Raw genomic sequence first — 24,656 nt, 5'->3', positions numbered from 1 at the left:
CAAAGCGAAAACAGGTTTAGAAATGTTTGCATATTTATTAAAAATAAACCAAAAGAAGTATTCAGACCCTTCGGTATGAGACTCTGAATTGAGTTCAAGTGCATCCTGTTTCCATTGATCATCCTTGAGATGTTTCTACAACTTGATTGGAGTCCACCTGTGGTAAATTCAATTGATTTGAAAAGGCACACAGTTGACAGTGCATGTCAGAGCAAAAACCAAGCCAAGAGGTCGAAGGAATTGTCCGTAGAGCTCAGAGACAGGATTGTGTCGAGGCACAGATCTGGGGAAGGGTACCAAAACATTTCTACAGATTGAAGGTCCCCAAGAACACTGTGGCCTCCATCATTCTTAAATGGAAGAAGTTTGGAACCACCAAGACTCTTCCTAGAGCTGGCCGCCCGGCCAAACTGACCAATCGGGGGAGAAGAACCCAATGGTCACTCTGACAGAGTTCCTCTGTGGAGATGGGAGAACCTTCCAGAAGGACAACCATCTCTGCAGCACTCCACCAATCAGGCCAGACGGAAGCCACTCCTCAGTAAAAGGCACATGACAGCCCGCTTGGAGTTTGCCAAAAGGCACCTAAAGACTCTCAGACCATGATAAACCAAGATTGAACTCTTTGGTCTGAATGTCAAGCGTCACGTCTGGAGGAAACCTGGCACCATCTCTACGGTGAAGCATGGTGGTGGCAGCATCATGCTGTGGAGATGTTTTTCAGCAGCAGGGTCTGGGAGACTAGTCAGGATTGAGGGAAAGATGAACGGAGCAAAGTACAGAGAGATCCTTGATGAAAACCTGCTCCAGAGCGCTCAGGACCTCAGACTGGGGAGAAGGTTCACCTTCCAACAGGACAATGACCCTAAGCACACAGCCAAGACAATGCAGGAGTGGCTTCGGGACAAATATCTGAAAGTCCTTGAGTGGCCCTGCCAGAGCCCGGACTTGAACCCTATCTAACATCTCTGGAGAGACCTGAAAATAGCTGTGCAGCGACGCTCCCCATCCAACCTGACAGAGCTTTAGAGGATCTGCAGAGAAGAATGGGAGAAACTCCCCAAATACAGGTGTGCCAAGCTTGTAGCGTCATACCCAAGATAATTCAAGGCTGTAATCACTGCCAAAGGTGCTTCAACAAAGTACTGAGTAAAGGGTCTGAATACTTAAGTAAATGTGATATTTCAGTTATTTTACTTTTGCCTAAATTGTTAGACCTGTTTCTGCTTTGTCATTATGGGGTCTTGTGATGTCATTATGGGGTATTGTGATGTCATTATGGGGTATTGTGATGTCATTATGGGGTATTGTGATGTCATTATGGGGTATTGTGATTGTTTTTTTCCCCTCATCAATGTAATCCATTTTAGAACAAGACTGTAATGTAACAAAATGTGGAAAAAGTCAAGGGGTCTGAATACTTTCCGAAGGCTTTGTATATGTCTAGACAAGGTCAGACCAGAAGGTAGTGGAATGTAACACACACACACACACACACAGCTGTAACCTAGTGAGTGTTTCCTCTCTCCAGCCCTGCAGCAGGAGGTTGTTCAGGCAGAGTCCCAGTCTGAAGTATCTCATTACCTTCCTCCCTGCTTCCCCGACGCTGACACACCTCAACACGTCTACCTGTTTGAAGACAGTATCCTTCACCTGGACTCCTGGTGTGTGTGGCTCCAGGTTAAGGTGTGTGTGTGGCTCCAGGTTAAGGTGTGTGTGTGTGTGTGTGTGTGTGTGTGTGTGTGTGTGGCTCCAGGTTAAGGTGTGTGTGACTCCAGGCTAAGGTGTGTGTGTGTGTGTGTGTGTGTGTGACTCCAGGTTAAGGTGTGTGTGTGTGACTCCAGGTTAAGGTGTGTGTGTGTGACTCCAGGTTAAGGTGTGTGTGTGTGTGTGTGTGTGTGTGTGACTCCAGGTTAAGGTGTGTGTGTGTGTGTGTGACTCCAGGTTAAGGTGTGTGTGTGTGTGTGTGAGACTCCAGGTTAAGGTGTGTGAGACTCCAGGTTAAGGTGTGTGTGTGTGTGACTCCAGGTTAAGGTGTGTGTGTGTGACTCCAGGTTAAGGTGTGTGTGTGTGACTCCAGGTTAAGGTGTGTGTGTGTGTGACTCCAGGTTAAGGTGTGTGTGTGTGACTCCAGGTTAAGGTGTGTGTGTGTGACTCCAGGTTAAGGTGTGTGTGTGTGACTACAGGTTAAGGTGTGTGTGTGTGACTCCAGGTTAAGGTGTGTGAGTCCTTACCTGAGTCCCAGTCCTGTCTCCAGTGGAGTACGATGCCCTGGATGCTGCTGGCTCTAAGATGGCCGCCCTGACCCCAGAGGAACTACACAAGATAACAGATGGAGGGTAGGACTACAACACGGCTACTGTTGACCACGTTGTTGTTGACGACTTATTGACCTTGTTGTTGTTGTTGACGTGTTGTTCCAGGTGTCTGAGCGTGGTGCGTCAGTTGGAGAGCCTGCCCAGAGAGGGCGTGGCCAGAGAGAGACAGGCTCGCTGTGCTTTCTACCTCCTCCTGCTGATCAAACTGGCACGGCAGAAAAACATAACCCGCAAGTGTGAGTGCCACGCCGTGTGTGTGTGTGTGTGTGTGTGTGTGTGTGTGTGTGTGTGTGTGTGTGTGTGTAACGAGAAGCAAGTGTTGACTTTAAAAAAAAAAATCCTCGTTTGAGCACCTGTAGTGTTTACCGAGAACATGATCTCTGAACATCCGGGGAAATGGACTTTTTTTTAAAAAGGCACGCGGTCGACGATGCGCCTTTGATTGAATCCCGGGTTAAAGGTTGTGTTAATGTTGTTTTCCAGTCGGGCAGGAGGAGGGTTGTGTTAATGTTGTTTTCCAGTCAGGGCAGGAGGAGGGTTGTGTTAATGTTGTTTTCCAGTCGGGGCAGGAGGAGGGTTGTGTTAATGTTGTTTTCCAGTCGGGCAGGAGGAGGGTTGTGTTAATGTTGTTTTCCAGTCAGGGCAGGAGGAGGGCTGTGTTAATGTTGTTTTCCAGTCAGGGCGGGAGGAGGGCTGTGTTAATGTTGTTTTCCAGTCAGGGCAGGAGGAGGGTTGTGTTAATGTTGTTTTCCAGTCAGGGCAGGAGGAGGGCTGTGTTAATGTTGTTTTCCAGTCGGGCAGGAGGAGGGCTGTGTTAATGTTGTTTTCCAGTCAGGGCAGGAGGAGGGCTGTGTTAATGTTGTTTTTCAGTCGGGCAGGAGGAGGGCTGTGTTAATGTTGTTTTTCAGTCGGGCAGGAGGAGGGCTGTGTTAATGTTGTTTTCCAGTCGGGGCAGGAGGAGGGTTGTGTTAATGTTGTTTTCCAGTCGCGCAGGAGGAGGGCTGTGTTAATGTTGTTTTCCAGTCAGGGCAGGAGGAGGGCTGTGTTAATGTTGTTTTCCAGTCAGGGCAGGAGGAGGGTTGTGTTAATGTTGTTTTCCAGTCAGGGCAGGAGGAGGGTTGTGTTAATGTTGTTTTCCAGTCAGGGCAGGAGGAGGGTTGTGTTAATGTTGTTTTCCAGTCGGGCAGGAGGAGGGCTGTGTTAATGTTGTTTTCCAGTCAGGGCAGGAGGAGGGCTGTGTTAATGTTGTTTTCCAGTCAGGGCAGGAGGAGGGTTGTGTTAATGTTGTTTTCCAGTCAGGGCAGGAGGAGGGTTGTGTTAATGTTGTTTTCCAGTCAGGGCAGGAGGAGGGTTGTGTTAATGTTGTTTTCCAGTCGGGCAGGAGGAGGGTTGTGTTAATGTTGTTTTCCAGTCAGGGCAGGAGGAGGGCTGTGTTAATGTTGTTTTCCAGTCGGGGCAGGAGGAGGGTTGTGTTAATGTTGTTTTTCAGTCGGGCAGGAGGAGGGCTGTGTTAATGTTGTTTTTCAGTCGGGCAGGAGGAGGGTTGTGTTAATGTTGTTTTCCAGTCGGGCAGGAGGAGGGCTGTGTTAATGTTGTTTTTCAGTCGGGCAGGAGGAGGGTTGTGTTAATGTTGTTTTCCAGTCGGGGCAGGAGGAGGGTTGTGTTAATGTTGTTTTCCAGTCAGGGCAGGAGGAGGGTTGTGTTAATGTTGTTTTCCAGTCAGGGCAGGAGGAGGGTTGTGTTAATGTTGTTTTTCAGTCGGGCAGGAGGAGGGTTGTGTTAATGTTGTTTTCCAGTCGGGCAGGAGGAGGGTTGTGTTAATGTTGTTTTCCAGTCAGGGCAGGAGGAGGGTTGTGTTAATGTTGTTTTCCAGTCGGGGCAGGAGGAGGGTTGTGTTAATGTTGTTTTCCAGTCAGGGCAGGAGGAGGGTTGTGTTAATGTTGTTTTCCAGTCAGGGCAGGAGGAGGGTTGTGTTAATGTTGTTTTCCAGTCAGGGCAGGAGGAGGGTTGTGTTAATGTTGTTTTCCAGTCAGGGCAGGAGGAGGGCTGTGTTAATGTTGTTTTTCAGTCGGGCAGGAGGAGGGCTGTCCTCGTATCATCCACACCAAGCTGATGAGGACCTTCACCGTGGAAACCTTCAATAACGGCAGGTAGCTGTCCACTCACTGGCACCCTACGCCCTTATAGATAGATAGATAGACCTTCAATAACGGCAGGTAGCTGTCCACTCACTGGCACCCTACGCCCTTATAGATAGATAGATAGACCTTCAATAACGGCAGGTAGCTGTCCACTCACTGGCACCCTACGCCCTTATAGATAGATAGATAGACCTTCAATAACGGCAGGTAGCTGTCCACTCACTGGCACCCTACGCCCTTATAGATAGATAGATAGACCTTCAATAACGGCAGGTAGCTGTCCACTCACTGGCACCCTACGCCCTTATAGATAGATAGATAGACCTTCAATAACGGCAGGTAGCTGTCCACTCACTGGCACCCTACGCCCTTATAGATAGATAGATAGACCTTCAATAACGGCAGGTAGCTGTCCACTCACTGGCACCCTACGCCCTTATAGATAGATAGATAGACCTTCAATAACGGCAGGTAGCTGTCCACTCACTGGCACCCTACGCCCTTATAGATAGATAGATAGACCTTCAATAACGGCAGGTAGCTGTCCACTCACTGGCACCCTACGCCCTTATAGATAGATAGATAGACCTTCAATAACGGCAGGTAGCTGTCCACTCACTGGCACCCTACGCCCTTATAGATAGATAGATAGACCTTCAATAACGGCAGGTAGCTGTCCACTCACTGGCACCCTACGCCCTTATAGATAGATAGATAGAACCTTCAATAACGGCAGGTAGCTGTCCACTCACTGGCACCCTACGCCCTTATAGATAGATAGATAGACCTTCAATAACGGCAGGTAGCTGTCCACTCACTGGCACCCTACGCCCTTATAGATAGATAGATAGACCTTCAATAACGGCAGGTAGCTGTCCACTCACTGGCACCCTACGCCCTTATAGATAGATAGATAGACCTTCAATAACGGCAGGTAGCTGTCCACTCACTGGCACCCTACGCCCTTATAGATAGATAGATAGACCTTCAATAACGGCAGGTAGCTGTCCACTCACTGGCACCCTACGCCCTTATAGATAGATAGATAGACCTTCAATAACGGCAGGTAGCTGTCCACTCACTGGCACCCTACGCCCTTATAGATAGATAGATAGACCTTCAATAACGGCAGGTAGCTGTCCACTCACTGGCACCCTACGCCCTTATAGATAGATAGATAGACCTTCAATAACGGCAGGTAGCTGTCCACTCACTGGCACCCTACGCCCTTATAGATAGATAGATAGACCTTCAATAACGGCAGGTAGCTGTCCACTCACTGGCACCCTACGCCCTTATAGATAGATAGATAGACCTTCAATAACGGCAGGTAGCTGTCCACTCACTGGCACCCTACGCCCTTATAGATAGATAGATAGACCTTCAATAACGGCAGGTAGCTGTCCACTCACTGGCACCCTACGCCCTTATAGATAGATAGATAGACCTTCAATAACGGCAGGTAGCTGTCCACTCACTGGCACCCTACGCCCTTATAGATAGATAGATAGACCTTCAATAACGGCAGGTAGCTGTCCACTCACTGGCACCCTACGCCCTTATAGATAGATAGATAGACCTTCAATAACGGCAGGTAGCTGTCCACTCACTGGCACCCTACGCCCTTATAGATAGATAGATAGACCTTCAATAACGGCAGGTAGCTGTCCACTCACTGGCACCCTACGCCCTTATAGATAGATAGATAGACCTTCAATAACGGCAGGTAGCTGTCCACTCACTGGCACCCTACGCCCTTATAGATAGATAGATAGATACCTTCAATAACGGCAGGTAGCTGTCCACTCACTGGCACCCTACGCCCTATAATAGATAGATAGATAGATAGACCTTCAATAACGGCAGGTAGCTGTCCACTCACTGGCACCCTACGCCCTTATAGATAGATAGATAGATAGACCTTCAATAACGGCAGGTAGCTGTCCACTCACTGGCACCCTACGCCCTTATAGATAGATAGATAGATGCCTTCAATAACGGCAGGTAGCTGTCCACTCACTGGCACCCTACGCCCTTATAGATAGATAGATAGATAACCTTCAATAACGGCAGGTAGCTGTCCACTCACTGGCACCCTACGCCCTTATAGATAGATAGATAGATAGACCTTCAATAACGGCAGGTAGCTGTCCACTCACTGGCACCCTACGCCCTTATAGATAGATAGATAGATACCTTCAATAACGGCAGGTAGCTGTCCACTCACTGGCACCCTACGCCCTTATAGATAGATAGATAGACCTTCAATAACGGCAGGTAGCTGTCCACTCACTGGCACCCTACGCCCTTATAGATAGATAGATAGACCTTCAATAACGGCAGGTAGCTGTCCACTCACTGGCACCCTACGCCCTTATAGATAGATAGATAGACCTTCAATAACGGCAGGTAGCTGTCCACTCACTGGCACCCTACGCCCTTATAGATAGATAGATAGACCTTCAATAACGGCAGGTAGCTGTCCACTCACTGGCACCCTACGCCCTTATAGATAGATAGATAGACCTTCAATAACGGCAGGTAGCTGTCCACTCACTGGCACCCTACGCCCTTATAGATAGATAGATAGACCTTCAATAACGGCAGGTAGCTGTCCACTCACTGGCACCCTACGCCCTTATAGATAGATAGATAGACCTTCAATAACGGCAGGTAGCTGTCCACTCACTGGCACCCTACGCCCTTATAGATAGATAGATAGACCTTCAATAACGGCAGGTAGCTGTCCACTCACTGGCACCCTACGCCCTTATAGATAGATAGATAGACCTTCAATAACGGCAGGTAGCTGTCCACTCACTGGCACCCTACGCCCTTATAGATAGATAGATAGACCTTCAATAACGGCAGGTAGCTGTCCACTCACTGGCACCCTACGCCCTTATAGATAGATAGATAGACCTTCAATAACGGCAGGTAGCTGTCCACTCACTGGCACCCTACGCCCTTATAGATAGATAGATAGATAACCTTCAATAACGGCAGGTAGCTGTCCACTCACTGGCACCCTACGCCCTTATAGATAGATAGATAGATAGCCTTCAATAACGGCAGGTAGCTGTCCACTCACTGGCACCCTACGCCCTTATAGATAGATAGATAGACCTTCAATAACGGCAGGTAGCTGTCCACTCACTGGCACCCTACGCCCTTATAGATAGATAGATAGACCTTCAATAACGGCAGGTAGCTGTCCACTCACTGGCACCCTACGCCCTTATAGATAGATAGATAGATCCTTCAATAACGGCAGGTAGCTGTCCACTCACTGGCACCCTACGCCCTTATAGATAGATAGATAGATAGACCTTCAATAACGGCAGGTAGCTGTCCACTCACTGGCACCCTACGCCCTTATAGATAGATAGATAGACCTTCAATAACGGCAGGTAGCTGTCCACTCACTGGCACCCTACGCCCTTATAGATAGATAGATAGACCTTCAATAACGGCAGGTAGCTGTCCACTCACTGGCACCCTACGCCCTTATAGATAGATAGATAGACCTTCAATAACGGCAGGTAGCTGTCCACTCACTGGCACCCTACGCCCTTATAGATAGATAGATAGACCTTCAATAACGGCAGGTAGCTGTCCACTCACTGGCACCCTACGCCCTTATAGATAGATAGATAGACCTTCAATAACGGCAGGTAGCTGTCCACTCACTGGCACCCTACGCCCTTATAGATAGATAGATAGACCTTCAATAACGGCAGGTAGCTGTCCACTCACTGGCACCCTACGCCCTTATAGATAGATAGATAGACCTTCAATAACGGCAGGTAGCTGTCCACTCACTGGCACCCTACGCCCTTATAGATAGATAGATAGACCTTCAATAACGGCAGGTAGCTGTCCACTCACTGGCACCCTACGCCCTTATAGATAGATAGATAGACCTTCAATAACGGCAGGTAGCTGTCCACTCACTGGCACCCTACGCCCTTATAGATAGATAGATAGACCTTCAATAACGGCAGGTAGCTGTCCACTCACTGGCACCCTACGCCCTTATAGATAGATAGATAGATAGACCTTCAATAACGGCAGGTAGCTGTCCACTCACTGGCACCCTACGCCCTTATAGATAGATAGATAGATAGACCTTCAATAACGGCAGGTAGCTGTCCACTCACTGGCACCCTACGCCCTTATAGATAGATAGAACCTTCAATAACGGCAGGTAGCTGTCCACTCACTGGCACCCTACGCCCTTATAGATAGATAGATAGATAACCTTCAATAACGGCAGGTAGCTGTCCACTCACTGGCACCCTACGCCCTTATAGATAGATAGATAGAAACCTTCAATAACGGCAGGTAGCTGTCCACTCACTGGCACCCTACGCCCTTATAGATAGATAGATAGATAGACCTTCAATAACGGCAGGTAGCTGTCCACTCACTGGCACCCTACGCCCTTATAGATAGATAGATAGACCTTCAATAACGGCAGGTAGCTGTCCACTCACTGGCACCCCTACGCCCTTATAGATAGATAGATAGATCCTTCAATAACGGCAGGTAGCTGTCCACTCACTGGCACCCTACGCCCTTATAGATAGATAGATACCTTCAATAACGGCAGGTAGCTGTCCACTCACTGGCACCCTACGCCCTTATAGATAGATAGATAGACCTTCAATACGGCAGGTAGCTGTCCACTCACTGGCACCCTACGCCCTTATAGATAGATAGATAGACCTTCAATAACGGCAGGTAGCTGTCCACTCACTGGCACCCTACGCCCTTATAGATAGATAGATAGATCCTTCAATAACGGCAGGTAGCTGTCCACTCACTGGCACCCTACGCCCTTATAGATAGATAGATAGATAACCTTCAATAACGGCAGGTAGCTGTCCACTCACTGGCACCCTACGCCCTTATAGATAGATAGATAGATCCTTCAATAACGGCAGGTAGCTGTCCACTCACTGGCACCCTACGCCCTTATAGATAGATAGATAGACCTTCAATAACGGCAGGTAGCTGTCCACTCACTGGCACCCTACGCCCTTATAGATAGATAGATAGACCTTCAATAACGGCAGGTAGCTGTCCACTCACTGGCACCCTACGCCCTTATAGATAGATAGATAGACCTTCAATAACGGCAGGTAGCTGTCCACTCACTGGCACCCTACGCCCTTATAGATAGATAGATAGACCTTCAATAACGGCAGGTAGCTGTCCACTCACTGGCACCCTACGCCCTTATAGATAGATAGATAGACCTTCAATAACGGCAGGTAGCTGTCCACTCACTGGCACCCTACGCCCTTATAGATAGATAGATAGACCTTCAATAACGGCGGGTAGCTGTCCACTCACTGGCACCCTACGCCCTTATAGATAGATAGATAGACCTTCAATAACGGCAGGTAGCTGTCCACTCACTGGCACCCTACGCCCTTATAGATAGATAGATAGACCTTCAATAACGGCAGGTAGCTGTCCACTCACTGGCACCCTACGCCCTTATAGATAGATAGATAGACCTTCAATAACGGCAGGTAGCTGTCCACTCACTGGCACCCTACGCCCTTATAGATAGATAGATAGACCTTCAATAACGGCAGGTAGCTGTCCACTCACTGGCACCCTACGCCCTTATAGATAGATAGATAGACCTTCAATAACGGCAGGTAGCTGTCCACTCACTGGCACCCTACGCCCTTATAGATAGATAGATAGACCTTCAATAACGGCAGGTAGCTGTCCACTCACTGGCACCCTACGCCCTTATAGATAGATAGATAGACCTTCAATAACGGCAGGTAGCTGTCCACTCACTGGCACCCTACGCCCTTATAGATAGATAGATAGACCTTCAATAACGGCAGGTAGCTGTCCACTCACTGGCACCCTACGCCCTTATAGATAGATAGATAGATAACCTTCAATAACGGCAGGTAGCTGTCCACTCACTGGCACCCTACGCCCTTATAGATAGATAGATAGATACCTTCAATAACGGCAGGTAGCTGTCCACTCACTGGCACCCTACGCCCTTATAGATAGATAGATAGATCCTTCAATAACGGCAGGTAGCTGTCCACTCACTGGCACCCTACGCCCTTATAGATAGATAGATAGACCTTCAATAACGGCAGGTAGCTGTCCACTCACTGGCACCCTACGCCCTTATAGATAGATAGATAGACCTTCAATAACGGCAGGTAGCTGTCCACTCACTGGCACCCTACGCCCTATATAGATAGATAGATAGACCTTCAATAACGGCAGGTAGCTGTCCACTCACTGGCACCCTACGCCCTTATAGATAGATAGATAGACCTTCAATAACGGCAGGTAGCTGTCCACTCACTGGCACCCTACGCCCTTATAGATAGATAGATAGACCTTCAATAACGGCAGGTAGCTGTCCACTCACTGGCACCCTACGCCCTTATAGATAGATAGATAGACCTTCAATAACGGCAGGTAGCTGTCCACTCACTGGCACCCTACGCCCTTATAGATAGATAGATAGACCTTCAATAACGGCAGGTAGCTGTCCACTCACTGGCACCCTACGCCCTTATAGATAGATAGATAGACCTTCAATAACGGCAGGTAGCTGTCCACTCACTGGCACCCTACGCCCTTATAGATAGATAGATAGACCTTCAATAACGGCAGGTAGCTGTCCACTCACTGGCACCCTACGCCCTTATAGATAGATAGATAGACCTTCAATAACGGCAGGTAGCTGTCCACTCACTGGCACCCTACGCCCTTATAGATAGATAGATAGACCTTCAATAACGGCAGGTAGCTGTCCACTCACTGGCACCCTACGCCCTTATAGATAGATAGATAGACCTTCAATAACGGCAGGTAGCTGTCCACTCACTGGCACCCTACGCCCTTATAGATAGATAGATAGACCTTCAATAACGGCAGGTAGCTGTCCACTCACTGGCACCCTACGCCCTTATAGATAGATAGATAGACCTTCAATAACGGCAGGTAGCTGTCCACTCACTGGCACCCTACGCCCTTATAGATAGATAGATAGACCTTCAATAACGGCAGGTAGCTGTCCACTCACTGGCACCCTACGCCCTTATAGATAGATAGATAGACCTTCAATAACGGCAGGTAGCTGTCCACTCACTGGCACCCTACGCCCTTATAGATAGATAGATAGACCTTCAATAACGGCAGGTAGCTGTCCACTCACTGGCACCCTACGCCCTTATAGATAGATAGATAGACCTTCAATAACGGCAGGTAGCTGTCCACTCACTGGCACCCTACGCCCTTATAGATAGATAGATAGACCTTCAATAACGGCAGGTAGCTGTCCACTCACTGGCACCCTACGCCCTTAGTAGATAGATAGATAGACCTTCAATAACGGCAGGTAGCTGTCCACTCACTGGCACCCTACGCCCTTATAGATAGATAGATAGAACCTTCAATAACGGCAGGTAGCTGTCCACTCACTGGCACCCTACGCCCTTATAGATAGATAGATAGATAGACCTTCAATAACGGCAGGTAGCTGTCCACTCACTGGCACCCTACGCCCTTATAGATAGATAGATAGACCTTCAATAACGGCAGGTAGCTGTCCACTCACTGGCACCCTACGCCCTTATAGATAGATAGATAGATAGACCTTCAATAACGGCAGGTAGCTGTCCACTCACTGGCACCCTACGCCCTTATAGATAGATAGATAGAACCTTCAATAACGGCAGGTAGCTGTCCACTCACTGGCACCCTACGCCCTTATAGATAGATAGATAGATAGACCTTCAATAACGGCAGGTAGCTGTCCACTCACTGGCACCCTACGCCCTTATAGATAGATAGATAGACCTTCAATAACGGCAGGTAGCTGTCCACTCACTGGCACCCTACGCCCTTATAGATAGATAGATAGATAGACCTTCAATAACGGCAGGTAGCTGTCCACTCACTGGCACCCTACGCCCTTATAGATAGATAGATACCTTCAATAACGGCAGGTAGCTGTCCACTCACTGGCACCCTACGCCCTTATAGATAGATAGATAGACCTTCAATAACGGCAGGTAGCTGTCCACTCACTGGCACCCTACGCCCTTATAGATAGATAGATAGATAGATCCTTCAATAACGGCAGGTAGCTGTCCACTCACTGGCACCCTACGCCCTTATAGATAGATAGATAGATAGATAGACCTTCAATAACGGCAGGTAGCTGTCCACTCACTGGCACCCTACGCCCTTATAGATAGATAGATAGACCTTCAATAACGGCAGGTAGCTGTCCACTCACTGGCACCCTACGCCCTTATAGATAGACCTTCAATAACGGCAGGTAGCTGTCCACTCACTGGCACCCTACGCCCTTATAGATAGATAGATAGACCTTCAATAACGGCAGGTAGCTGTCCACTCACTGGCACCCTACGCCCTTATAGATAGATAGATAGACCTTCAATAACGGCAGGTAGCTGTCCACTCACTGGCACCCTACGCCCTTATAGATAGATAGATAGACCTTCAATAACGGCAGGTAGCTGTCCACTCACTGGCACCCTACGCCCTTATAGATAGATAGATAGATAGACCTTCAATAACGGCAGGTAGCTGTCCACTCACTGGCACCCTACGCCCTTATAGATAGATAGATAGATAGACCTTCAATAACGGCAGGTAGCTGTCCACTCACTGGCACCCTACGCCCTTATAGATAGATAGATAGACCTTCAATAACGGCAGGTAGCTGTCCACTCACTGGCACCCTACGCCCTTATAGATAGATAGATAGACCTTCAATAACGGCAGGTAGCTGTCCACTCACTGGCACCCTACGCCCTTATAGATAGATAGATAGACCTTCAATAACGGCAGGTAGCTGTCCACTCACTGGCACCCTACGCCCTTATAGATAGATAGATAGACCTTCAATAACGGCAGGTAGCTGTCCACTCACTGGCACCCTACGCCCTTATAGATAGATAGATAGATAGACCTTCAATAACGGCAGGTAGCTGTCCACTCACTGGCACCCTACGCCCTTATAGATAGATAGACCTTCAATAACGGCAGGTAGCTGTCCACTCACTGGCACCCTACGCCCTTATAGATAGATAGATAGATAGACCTTCAATAACGGCAGGTAGCTGTCCACTCACTGGCACCCTACGCCTTATAGATAGATAGATAGACCTTCAATAACGGCAGGTAGCTGTCCACTCACTGGCACCCTACGCCCTTATAGATAGATAGATAGACCTTCAATAACGGCAGGTAGCTGTCCACTCACTGGCACCCTACGCCCTTATAGATAGATAGATAGACCTTCAATAACGGCAGGTAGCTGTCCACTCACTGGCACCCTACGCCCTTATAGATAGATAGATAGACCTTCAATAACGGCAGGTAGCTGTCCACTCACTGGCACCCTACGCCCTTATAGATAGATAGATAGACCTTCAATAACGGCAGGTAGCTGTCCACTCACTGGCACCCTACGCCCTTATAGATAGATAGATAGACCTTCAATAACGGCAGGTAGCTGTCCACTCACTGGCACCCTACGCCCTTATAGATAGATAGATAGACCTTCAATAACGGCAGGTAGCTGTCCACTCACTGGCACCCTACGCCCTTATAGATAGATAGATAGACCTTCAATAACGGCAGGTAGCTGTCCACTCACTGGCACCCTACGCCCTTATAGATAGAGATGTAGATAGAGATGTAGATAGATAGATAGATAGATAGATAGAGTGTATGACTTTTGACCCGGGACCATAGATCGTCTGCTTCTCAAATAGCGCCCTACATAGCACCCTACATAGCCACCCTACATAGGGAATAGAGCTCTCCTTTCCCTACTCTGAGTTTAAAACAGATCTAGTTAAATGCAGTAGCTTCATTGGTGTATATGTGTGTAGGGTGCAGAACATTACTAGTGTGTGTGTGTGTGTGTGTAGGGTGCAGAACGTTACTGATGCGTGTGTGTGTGTAGGGTGCAGAACGTTACTGATGTGTGTGTGTGTGTGTGTAGGGTGCAGAACGTTACTGATGTGTGTGTGTGTGTGTGTGTGTGTGTGTAGGGTGCAGAACGTTACTGATGTGTGTGTGTGTGTGTGTGTGTGTGTGTGTGTGTGTGTAGGGTGCAGAACGTGGTGTCTACGTCGATGCGTGTGAAGGTAGCAGCGTACTGCCTGGCCCTGCTGCTCCACATGGGAGACATGACCGCTGACCTCACACTGTTACACAGAGACCTGGGGGTCACAGAGAAACGGTAAGAGAGACCTGGGGGTCACAGAGAAACGGTAAGAGAGACCTGGGGGTCACAGAGACCTGGGGGGTCACAGAGAAACGGTAAGAGAGACCTGGGGGTCACAGAGACCTGGGGGTCACAGAGACCTGGGGGGGTCACAGAGACCTGGGGGTCACAGAGACCTGGGGGGTCACAGAGAAACGGTAAGAGAGACCTGGGGGTCACAGAGAAACGGTAAGAGACCTGGGGGTCACAGAGACCTGGGGGTCACAGAGAAACGGTAAGAGACCTGGGGGTCACAGAGAAACGGTAAGAGACCTGGGGGTCACAGAGAAACGGTAAGAGACCTGGGGGTCACAGAGACCTGGGGGGGTCACAGAGAAACGGTAAGAGACCTGGGGGTCACAGAGAAACGGTAAGAGACCTGAAGGGTCACAGAGACCTGGGGGTCACAGAGAAACGGTAAGAGACCTGGGGGTCACAGAGACCTGGGGGTCACAGAGACCTGGAGAGAGAGACACCTCTTAAACACAAAAGCAACAGTGTTACTGATCTTTTCTCTCTCTCTCTCTCTGTCTCTCTCTCTCTGTCTCTCTCTCTGTCTCTCTCTCTGTCTCTGTCTCTCTCTCTGTCTCTCTCTCTCTGTCTCTCTCTGTCTCTCTCTCTGTCTCTCTCTCTGTCTCTCTCTCTGTCTCTCTCTCTGTCTCTGTCTCTCTGTCTCTGTCTCTCTGTCTCTCTCTCTCTCTGTCTCTGTCTCTCTCTGTCTCTGTCTGTGTGTGTGTAGGATGGTGGAGGTGGCCAAGTCGATGGGGCTGACCCTGGTCAGACATGGCTGTGTGAAGGGGGATGACGACGGGTCGGCAGCGGACAACAGACTGGCCTCTCTGGTGCTGCCCCTCGTCAAATACCAAGAGTTCACAGAGATACGCAAACGCAAAAAAATGCATTAAGAGGAAGACGAGGGTAACGCTCGAACACAACCGACAGCATCATTTAGTAAAATAGTTCGCAGCAACGTCTGGTTATGTCTGCGACCAAAGTTCAACATTCACCTTCTGCTACCAGTTTCTGTCAAGCCGTCGACAGTTTGACGCCCCACACCGTACGCACTGCCTCTGCGACGCAAACACTGTGTTTTCATTGGAAATGAATGTACTTCTGGGTGTACCAACATGTAATGATGCTGTCAGGGTGTTGGAAGGAAGGAAGGAAGGAAGGAAGGAAGGAAGGAAGGAAGGAAGGAAGGAAGGAAGGAAGGAAGGAAGGAAGGAAGGAAGGAAGGAAGGAAGGAAGGAAGGAAGGAAGGAAGGAAGGAAGGAAGGAAGGAAGGAAGGAAGGAAGGAGTAGAGGGGGGGGAGAGGGGTAGAGGAAGAAGAAGACAGGGGTAGAAGGAGAAGGGAGAAGAAGACAGGGGTAAGGAGGAAGAGAGAAGGGGAGAGGAAGAAGAGAGGGTAAATATTCCTAGAGAGGGAAAGCAGGTGAGATAAAGATGGACGCTAGAAACCTTCATCACAAAGTATTCTGTAAACCAATAAAACCTTTAATGTAATAAAGTGTGAGTTCATACCGCTCCGTCAGAACATTACCTGTCTGGAAGAAGTGAGGAAGCCCAGTAAAAAGACATTCCAGTGAGGAAACGTGAATATTGTCATTATTAATGCCAGGAGTTATTCCTAGTCAGGCAAAACTCCAGTCCCTAACCACTGATGTCACATGATACTGTCCATGATACCACACCAGTCACATGACACCACACCAGTCACATGATACCACACCAGTCACATGACACCACACCAGTCACATGACACTGTCCATGACACCACACCAGTCACATGATACTGTCACATGATACCACACCAGTCACATGACACTGTCCATGACACCACACCAGTCACATGATACTGTCCATGATACCACACCAGTCACATGATACCACACCAGTCACATGACACTGTCCATGACACCACACCAGTCACATGATACTGTCCATGATACCACACCAGTCACATGATACCACACCAGTCACATGACACTGTCCATGACACCACACCAGTCACATGACACTGTCCATGACACCACACCAGTCACATGATACTGTCCGTGACACCACACCAGTCACATGACACCACACCAGTCACATGATACCACAACAGTCACATGATACCACAACAGTCACATGATACTGTCCATGATACCACACCAGTCACATGATACTGTCCGTGACACCACACCAGTCACATGACACTGTCCATGACACCACACCAGTCACATGATACCACACCAGTCACATGATACTGTCCATGATACCACACCAGTCACATGATACTGTCCGTGACACCACACCAGTCACATGACACCACACCAGTCACATGATACTGTCCGTGACACCACACCAGTCACATGACACCACACCAGTCACATGATACTGTCCGTGACACCACACCAGTCACATGACACCACACCAGTCACATGATACTGTCCGTGACACCACACCAGTCACATGACACCACACCAGTCACAGTGGTAAATGTTGTATAGTGAGAGTTGGTTCTGTATAGAAGTAATATAGAAGCTGCATAGAAGCTCCTCCAGTAGTGGGGATCTCATAGCTCAATGACACTTCTAGAACCCCTGTGGAGGACAAAGTTCTAGAACCCCCGGGGAGGACAACGTTCTAGAACCCCTGTGGAGGACAACGTTCTAGAACCCCCGGGGAGGACAACGTTCTAGAACCCCCGGGGAGGACAACGTTCTAGAACCCCCGGGGAGGACAATGTTCTAGAACCCCCGGGAGGACAACGTTCTAGAACCCCCGGGGAGGACAACGTTCTAGAACCCCCGTGGAGGACAACGTTCTAGAACCCCCGGGGAGGACAACGTTCTAGAACCCCTGTGGAGGACAACGTTCTAGAACCCCCGTGGAGGACAACGTTCTAGAACCCCGGGGAGGACAACGTTCTAGAACCCCCGGGGAGGACAACGTTCTAGAACCCCCGGGGAGGACAACGTTCTAGAACCCCCGTGGAGGACAACGTTCTAGAACCCCCGTGGAGGACAACGTTCTGTGTCCAGCCAGCCATTCCACAACATCTGCAGAGTCCAAGTGTTCCTAGATCAAAATGTCAGAGGAATGTTTAAGAAAACAGAATGTCTCGGGACAGGAGAACTCTTGACCCCTGGTGAGGAGGTCATCCAATCCGTCTTCAGGGCGGGGTTGCTAGGCGGGCTGGTTGCCAGGGCCTCAGAGGATGGTGCAGAAAACGCTGCCGTTGTTGTGGCAACCGCTCTCGACGGTGGCCGTGATCCTGGTAGTCATGGAATTGACAAAGTGGGAGGGGTGATAGGAGGCGGAGGAGGGGAGGTATGAGGGACGGTCAGAGAGGGGGGCGGGGGAGGGTTCTCCAAAACCCAGGGAGGGGCAGAGGAACATGTCCTGGCAGGAGAGAGCAGAGAGGGGGGGAGTGGTGGAGGATGGAGAGGAGAGGAAACGGGATGAGGGAAGGAGAAGGGATGAGGGAAGAGGAGAGGAAACGGGATGAGGGAAGAGGAGAGGAAACGGGAAGAGGAGAGGAAACGGGATGAGGGAAGGAGAAGGGATGAGGGAAGAGGAGAGGAAACGGGATGGGGGAAGGAGAAGGGATGAGGGAAGAGGAGAGGAAACGGGATGAGGGAAGGAGAAGGGATGAGGGAAGAGGAGAGAAGGGATGAGGGAAGGAGAAGGGATGAGGGAAGAGGAGAGGAAATGGGAAGAGGAGAGAAGGGATGAGGGAAGAGGAGAGGAAATGGGAAGAGGGAAGAGGAGAGGAAACGGGATGAGGGAAGGAGAAGGGATGAGGGAAGAGGAGAGGTAAAATGTATTAACCCATTAACTAGCTAGAAGGACTTGGTGAGTAGCATTGAAAGTGGGTTGCTAAGCTACCTGTTGCTATGTTTCAGCACGCTGTTGTTGCGCAGTGCGCTGCCGTCGTTGCCGGGGTCGCGGTGTAGCGGGGGTTTGACGTTGCCGGGGTGACCCTGGAACACCAGGTTGTCGTGGACGACGGCCTTTGCCGGCCCCAGCACGGCGATGCCACACCCCTGCACTGGCTGGACTCGATTACGCAACACCTACACACACACACACACACACACACAAAGTACTTATTTCATTCCCAGGGTGATGGTGATATGGTGTGTGTGTGTGTGTGTGTGTGTGTGTGTGTGTCCAGCTCACCTTGACGTCGGCGCTGTCCGTCAACCGTATCCCGTAACCGCGGTTACCCACCACGTCGTTCTCCACCACCTGTCCGTCGCCCCGGAAACTAACGCCATGGCCGCCGTTGTCATACACACCGTTGCCGCGGAGTTCCACCCGACACTCCCTCTCCACGGTGACGCCGCCGCGACCGTTTCCACGGACGCAGTTAGCGACTAGTCGAGTCAGCTGACCGCTCTGTAGCACGGCGACACCGGCGCCACGGTTACCGTTCACTAGGTTGGCGACGACATTCAGCGGTTCACTGCTCTTCACGTACAAACCAACCGCTGGAGAGAGAAAGAGAGTTTGTTACACTGATGAAGGACCTCTCCTCTTCTCTCTACACACCAAGTCACTCAGCTCTGTCATATCACTGCTATGATGAAGGACCTCTCCTCTTCTCTCTACACACCAAGTCACTCAGCTCTGTCATATCACTGCTATGATGAAGGACCTCTCCTCTTCTCTCTACACACCAAGTCACTCAGCTCTGTCATATCACTGCTATGATGAAGGACCTCTCCTCTTCTCTCTACACACCAAGTCACTCAGCTCTGTCATATCACTGCTATGATGAAGGACCTCTCCTCTTCTCTCTACACACCAAGTCACTCAGCTCTGTCATATCACTGCTATGATGAAGGACCTCTCCTCTTCTCTCTACACACCAAGTCACTCAGCTCTGTCATATCACTGCTATGATGAAGGACCTCTCCTCTCCTCTCTACACACCAAGTCACTCAGCTCTGTCATATCACTGCTATGATGAAGGACCTCTCCTCTTCTCTCTACACACCAAGTCACTCAGCTCTGTCATATCACTGCTATGATGAAGGACCTCTCCTCTTCTCTCTACACACCAAGTCACTCAGCTCTGTCATATCACTGCTATGATGAAGGACCTCTCCTCTTCTCTCTACACACCAAGTCACTCAACTCTGTCATATCACTGCTATGATGAAGGACCTCTCCTCTTCTCTCTACACACCAAGTCACTCAGCTCTGTCATATCACTGCTATGATGAAGGACCTCTCCTCTTCTCTCTACACACCAAGTCACTCAGCTCTGTCATATCACTGCTATGATGAAGGACCTCTCCTCTTCTCTCTACACACCAAGTCACTCAGCTCTGTCATATCACTGCTATGATGAAGGACCTCTCCTCTTCTCTCTACACACCAAGTCACTCAGCTCTGTCATATCACTGCTATGATGAAGGACCTCTCCTCTCCTCTCTACACACCAAGTCACTCAGCTCTGTCATATCACTGCTATGATGAAGGACCTCTCCTCTTCTCTCTACACACCAAGTCACTCAGCTCTGTCATATCACTGCTATGATGAAGGACCTCTCCTCTTCTCTCTACACACCAAGTCACTCAGCTCTGTCATATCACTGCTATGATGAAGGACCTCTCCTCTCCTCTCTACACACCAAGTCACTCAGCTCTGTCATATCCTCACATGGGGCTGGGCGATATGGCCAAAATATTATATCACGGTAAAAATTGACGGTATTTGATGTTTTAAAAAAAAATTGTATAATAGAAGTTGTAAATGTGCTTTATGAGTAGTGCGTGGCCCTTGGGTGGCAAGACATACATTCTAAGTGATTTCAATGTGTCTTTCTCCATTCTGATTGGGTTGAAGTTGAATTGAACAGTATAGAACAAAACAAAGTCGTCATTTTTCATCAATTTCTGCATTTGAGATAGTTTTTTCCTCATTGCCACGTAGAGCCGCGTGATATGAGATTTAGAGCAAAACACTTGGGTGAACTGTTGGGAATATAATGTTTATTCTCATTATTTGGTTAGAATATAATAGGGGGCACTTTGAATACAGTGTTGTTGGACGTGACAACGAATGAAAATGCCAACATCAAAGTGACAGGGTAGGAACTAATGTGTTGATAGGTGTTTCCTAGGGGACCCTATAATCTTGGGCTACATTGAATGTTTTCTCTTAGCTACATCATGTAGCTAACGTATTCTTACTATGCGTTTACCTCTTTAATTTAGAAGACACTGTTGCACAAACAACATGCTGATTTAGGTCTACACCATCTCTGTTATTATCAGGCTGTATCGCTAACTACACTTGTTCTGACTCAGTACATTTACTAGCTAACTAGCTAGCGATTAGCATTAGCGGCTAACAAGATTTAGGAACGTCTTGCTAAGAAAAGACAAACTAGCAGTTAGCAGATGTAAGAAACACAAGCTAATAGTGTAATTTCTAGGATACTAGTAGATTTATATTTAAGAAGCAAAGTGACAACTGCATCGTTGTCATCAACAGTAGTTGTATGTGTCGCATTGACCATGCAGACTGAACGCAAGTGGCTCCTGGTTGAGGAACAGCAAATGCTCTCCTTGAGTGACAGGAGAGGTGGCTAGGTCTGTGTGGAGAGACTGGAGAGAAGAAGTAAACTAAAAAAAAAAAATGGACGTTACAACACTGCGTATCACATTTAACAAACCAGACGTTCAAATGCAAGGTATAGATGGTAAAGTAAAAACCCAAACCAGTCCGTGCATCAATACAACTATATGACAACAACAAAAAACCGTATATGACCTATCACTGCTATGAGGATGACACTCAACAACTCTTCTCCTTCCCTCCCCCTTTCTGACACCCAGGTGGCAACACGCATCTCTGAGTGCCTGGCAGATATCTCAGCTTGGATGTTGGCCCACCACGTCAAGCTCAACCTCGACGAGACAGAGCTGCTCTTCCTCCCGGGGAAGGCCTGCAGGCTGAAGGACCAATCCATCACGGCTGACAGCACCACAGTGTCGCCCTCCCAGAGTGTAAATAACCTTGGCGTGACCCTGGACAACACTCGTTCTCTGCAAACATCACAGCAGTGACCATGTCCTGCAGTTTCATGCTCTACAACATCCGTAGAGTACGACCCTACCTCACACAGGAAGTGGAGCAGGTCCAAATACAGACAATCCTCATATCCCGTCTGGACGACTGGAACTGGCTGTTGGCTGGGCTTCCCGCTTGTGTCATCAAACCCCTGCAACTTGCCCAGAACGCAGCAGCCCACCTGGAGTTCAACCTTCCCAAATTCTCCCATGTTACCCCACTCCTCTGCACACTCCCCTGGCTTCCAGTCGAAGCTCACATCCACTACCAGACCACGGTGCTTCCCTACAGAGCAGCAAGAGGAACTGCCCCCTCCCTACCTTCAGGCTATGCTCAAACCCTACACCCCAGCCTGGGGCGGCAGGTAGCCTAGTGGTTAGAGCGTTGGGCCAGTAACCGAAAGGTTGCTAGATCGAATCCCCGAGCTGACAAGGTAAAAATCTGTCGTTTTGCCCCTGAACAAGGAAGTTAAACCCACTGTTCCCTAGGCCGTCATTGTAAATAACAATTTGTTCATTAACTGACTTGCCTCGTTAAATAAAAAATATTTAAAAACTTGAGCAGTCTGTTCTGCCACCTCTGATCTCTAGGCCCTCCCACCCCTACAGGAAGGCAGCTCCCGCTCAGCCCAGTCCAAGCTCTTCTCTGTCCTGGAACCCCAACGGTGGAACCAGCTGCAGTAGGGTTGATCTGAGCGTTCTGACCTCACAACGGCAGTCAAACACCCAAGCTAACTGGCTAACGTGCTAGCTACTTCCAGACACAAACGAGAGAACAGCTCACTCTGACCATCTTACTGGCCCTAGCAGAGCTGGTTAGGCAGTTTTCAGCCTCCATTGTGGCTCTACAGTGTCTACAGTGTCTACAGTCTCACCTCCATTGCGGCTCTACAGTGTCTAGTCTCACCTCCATTGCGGCTCTACGTTGTCTAGTCTCACCTCCATTGCGGCTCTACAGTGTCTACAGTCTCTCCTCCATTGCGGCTCTACAGTGTCTACAGTCTCACCTCCATTGAGGCTCTACAGTGTCTACAGTCTCACCTCCATTGCGGCTCTACAGTGTCTACAGTCTCACCTCCATTGCGGCTCTACAGTGTCTACAGTCTCACCTCCATTGCGGCTCTACAGTGTCTACAGTCTCACCTCCATTGCGGCTCTACAGTGTCTACAGTCTCACCTCCATTGTGGCTCTAGTGTCCACAGTCTCACCTCCATTGCGGCTCTACAGTGTCTACAGTCTCACCTCCATTGCGGCTCTACAGTGTCTACAGTCTCACCTCCATTGCGGCTCTACAGTGTCACCTCCATTGCGGCTCTACAGTGTCTACAGTCTCTCCTCCATTGCGGCTCTACAGTGTCTACAGTCTCACCTCCATTGCGGCTCTACAGTGTCTACAGTCTCACCTCCATTGCGGCTCTACAGTGTCTATAGTCTCACCTCCATTGTGGCTCTACAGTGTCTACAGTCTCACCTCCATTGCGGCTCTACAGTGTCTACAGTCTCACCTCCATTGCGGCTAATGCAGTTTCCCTCCACCAGAGCCGAGCTGCTGGAGTACCCGGCGCAGAGACGTTCGTACTCGATGTCAAGGTCACCTTCCCACGCCAGCAGCTCTCCTTCCTCATGGAAGTTCTCCTGTCCTCTTCCTCCTCCTCCCTCCTGCCCCCCTTCCCTGGTCCCGCCCCCGTCAGGGTCCTTTCGGCAGAACACGGCCAGCCCGTACATGCGGTTATGGGTAATGTAGTTTCCCAACAGCTGAGGGAGGCTGGAGGACATCAACCACACACCACAGCCCTTGTTGCCTAGGAGAAGGGAAAGGAGAGGAGAACAGGAAGTGCTGTCAGCGAACAGGAAGTGTGTGTGTATTACTCACTGTAGATATGGTATCATTCTATGAGTCCACGGCCTCTCTCCCCCACCACCACTCCGTCAGAGTAGCCATGACAGAGAGGAGGAGGAGAGGAAGACAGGAAGTGATGTCAGCGAACAGGAAGTGTATTACTCACTGTAGATGTGGTTTTCCTCTATGAGTCCACGGCCTCTCTCCCCCACCACCACTCCGTCAGAGTAGCCATGACAGATGTAGTTATTCCTCAGGACCGGGTCGCCCCCCCGCCTGATGTCTGCACCCCCCCACTGGTTCTCCCTGATCACATTCTCTGGAGGGAGGGGAGGAGGGGAGGAGGAGGGAGGAGGGGAGGAGGGGAGGGAGGGAGGGAGGGAGGGAGGGAGGGAGGGAGGGAGGGAGGGGAGGGTGGAGGGAGGGGAGGAGGGGAGGGTGGAGGGAGGGAGGGAGGGAGAAGGGATAGATAGCATTAAATAACCTGCATTTACATAATGGTCACTGATTATATATTTCATTCATAGAGCACTTTCACATTTCAGTCAAGACGCTGTGCAGGCTGCTGTGTGTGTGTTGCTGTGTGTGTGTTGCTGTGTGTGTGTGTGTGTGTGTTGCTGTGTGTGTGTCGCTGTGTGTGTGTTGCTGTGTGTGTTGCTGTGTGTGTGTTGCTGTGTGTGTGTGTGTGTGTGTGTGTGTGTGCTGCTGTGTGTGTGTGTGTGTGTGTTGCTGGGTGTGTTGCTGTGTGTGTGTTGCTGTGTGTGTGTGTGTGTGTGTGCTGCTGTGTGTGTGTGTGTGCTGCTGTGTGTGTTGCTGTGTATGTGTTGCTGTGTGTGTGTGTGTGTGTGTTGCTGTGTGTGTGTTGCTGTGTGTGTGTGTGTTGCTGTGTGTGTGTGTGTGTTGCTGTGTGTGTTGCTGCGTGTGTGTGTGTTGCTGGGTGTGTGTGTGTGTTGCTGTGTGTGTGTTGCTGTGGGTGTGTGT

General features: G+C 49.4%; 2 protein-coding genes across 4 annotated transcripts in view; one reads left to right on the top strand and one right to left on the bottom strand.

Moving 5' to 3' along the window:
• Window positions 1-15,968, top strand: part of LOC106595359 (DNA-directed RNA polymerase I subunit RPA49) — a 33,128-nt gene extending 17,160 nt beyond the window's left edge. Inside the window, exons 7-12 of one of the 3 annotated variants that reach the window (XM_045713301.1) lie at window positions 1,532-1,642; window positions 2,246-2,339; window positions 2,424-2,554; window positions 4,387-4,468; window positions 14,607-14,738; window positions 15,502-15,968. In XM_045713301.1, coding sequence (XP_045569257.1) covers window positions 1,532-1,642; window positions 2,246-2,339; window positions 2,424-2,554; window positions 4,387-4,468; window positions 14,607-14,738; window positions 15,502-15,667 — 716 coding nt within the window. In that variant the 3' untranslated portion in view covers window positions 15,668-15,968. Of the gene's footprint in view, window positions 1-1,531; window positions 1,643-2,245; window positions 2,340-2,423; window positions 2,555-2,801; window positions 4,045-4,386; window positions 4,469-14,606; window positions 14,739-15,501 lie in introns of those variants that run through there. The other 2 variants (XM_045713302.1, XM_045713303.1) reach the window with 2 other exon arrangements.
• A 268-nt stretch (window positions 15,969-16,236) lies between these two features.
• LOC106595358 (F-box only protein 10) overlaps window positions 16,237-24,656 on the bottom strand; it is a 29,142-nt gene continuing 20,722 nt past the window's right edge. Inside the window, 6 exon segments of the mRNA XM_045713300.1 lie at window positions 16,237-18,099; window positions 18,102-18,150; window positions 18,637-18,824; window positions 18,931-19,241; window positions 23,341-23,637; window positions 23,842-23,994. Of these exon segments, the coding sequence (XP_045569256.1) occupies window positions 17,959-18,099; window positions 18,102-18,150; window positions 18,637-18,824; window positions 18,931-19,241; window positions 23,341-23,637; window positions 23,842-23,994 (1,139 nt within the window). The 3' untranslated portion in view covers window positions 16,237-17,958.

The sequence above is a fragment of the Salmo salar genome, unplaced genomic scaffold, assembly GCF_905237065.1.
Source record: "Salmo salar unplaced genomic scaffold, Ssal_v3.1, whole genome shotgun sequence".
Classification (NCBI taxonomy): Eukaryota; Metazoa; Chordata; class Actinopteri; order Salmoniformes; family Salmonidae; genus Salmo; species Salmo salar.
The sequence above is the reverse complement of the archived record's forward strand: the minus strand, read 5'-3'. Positions and strand labels throughout refer to the sequence as shown.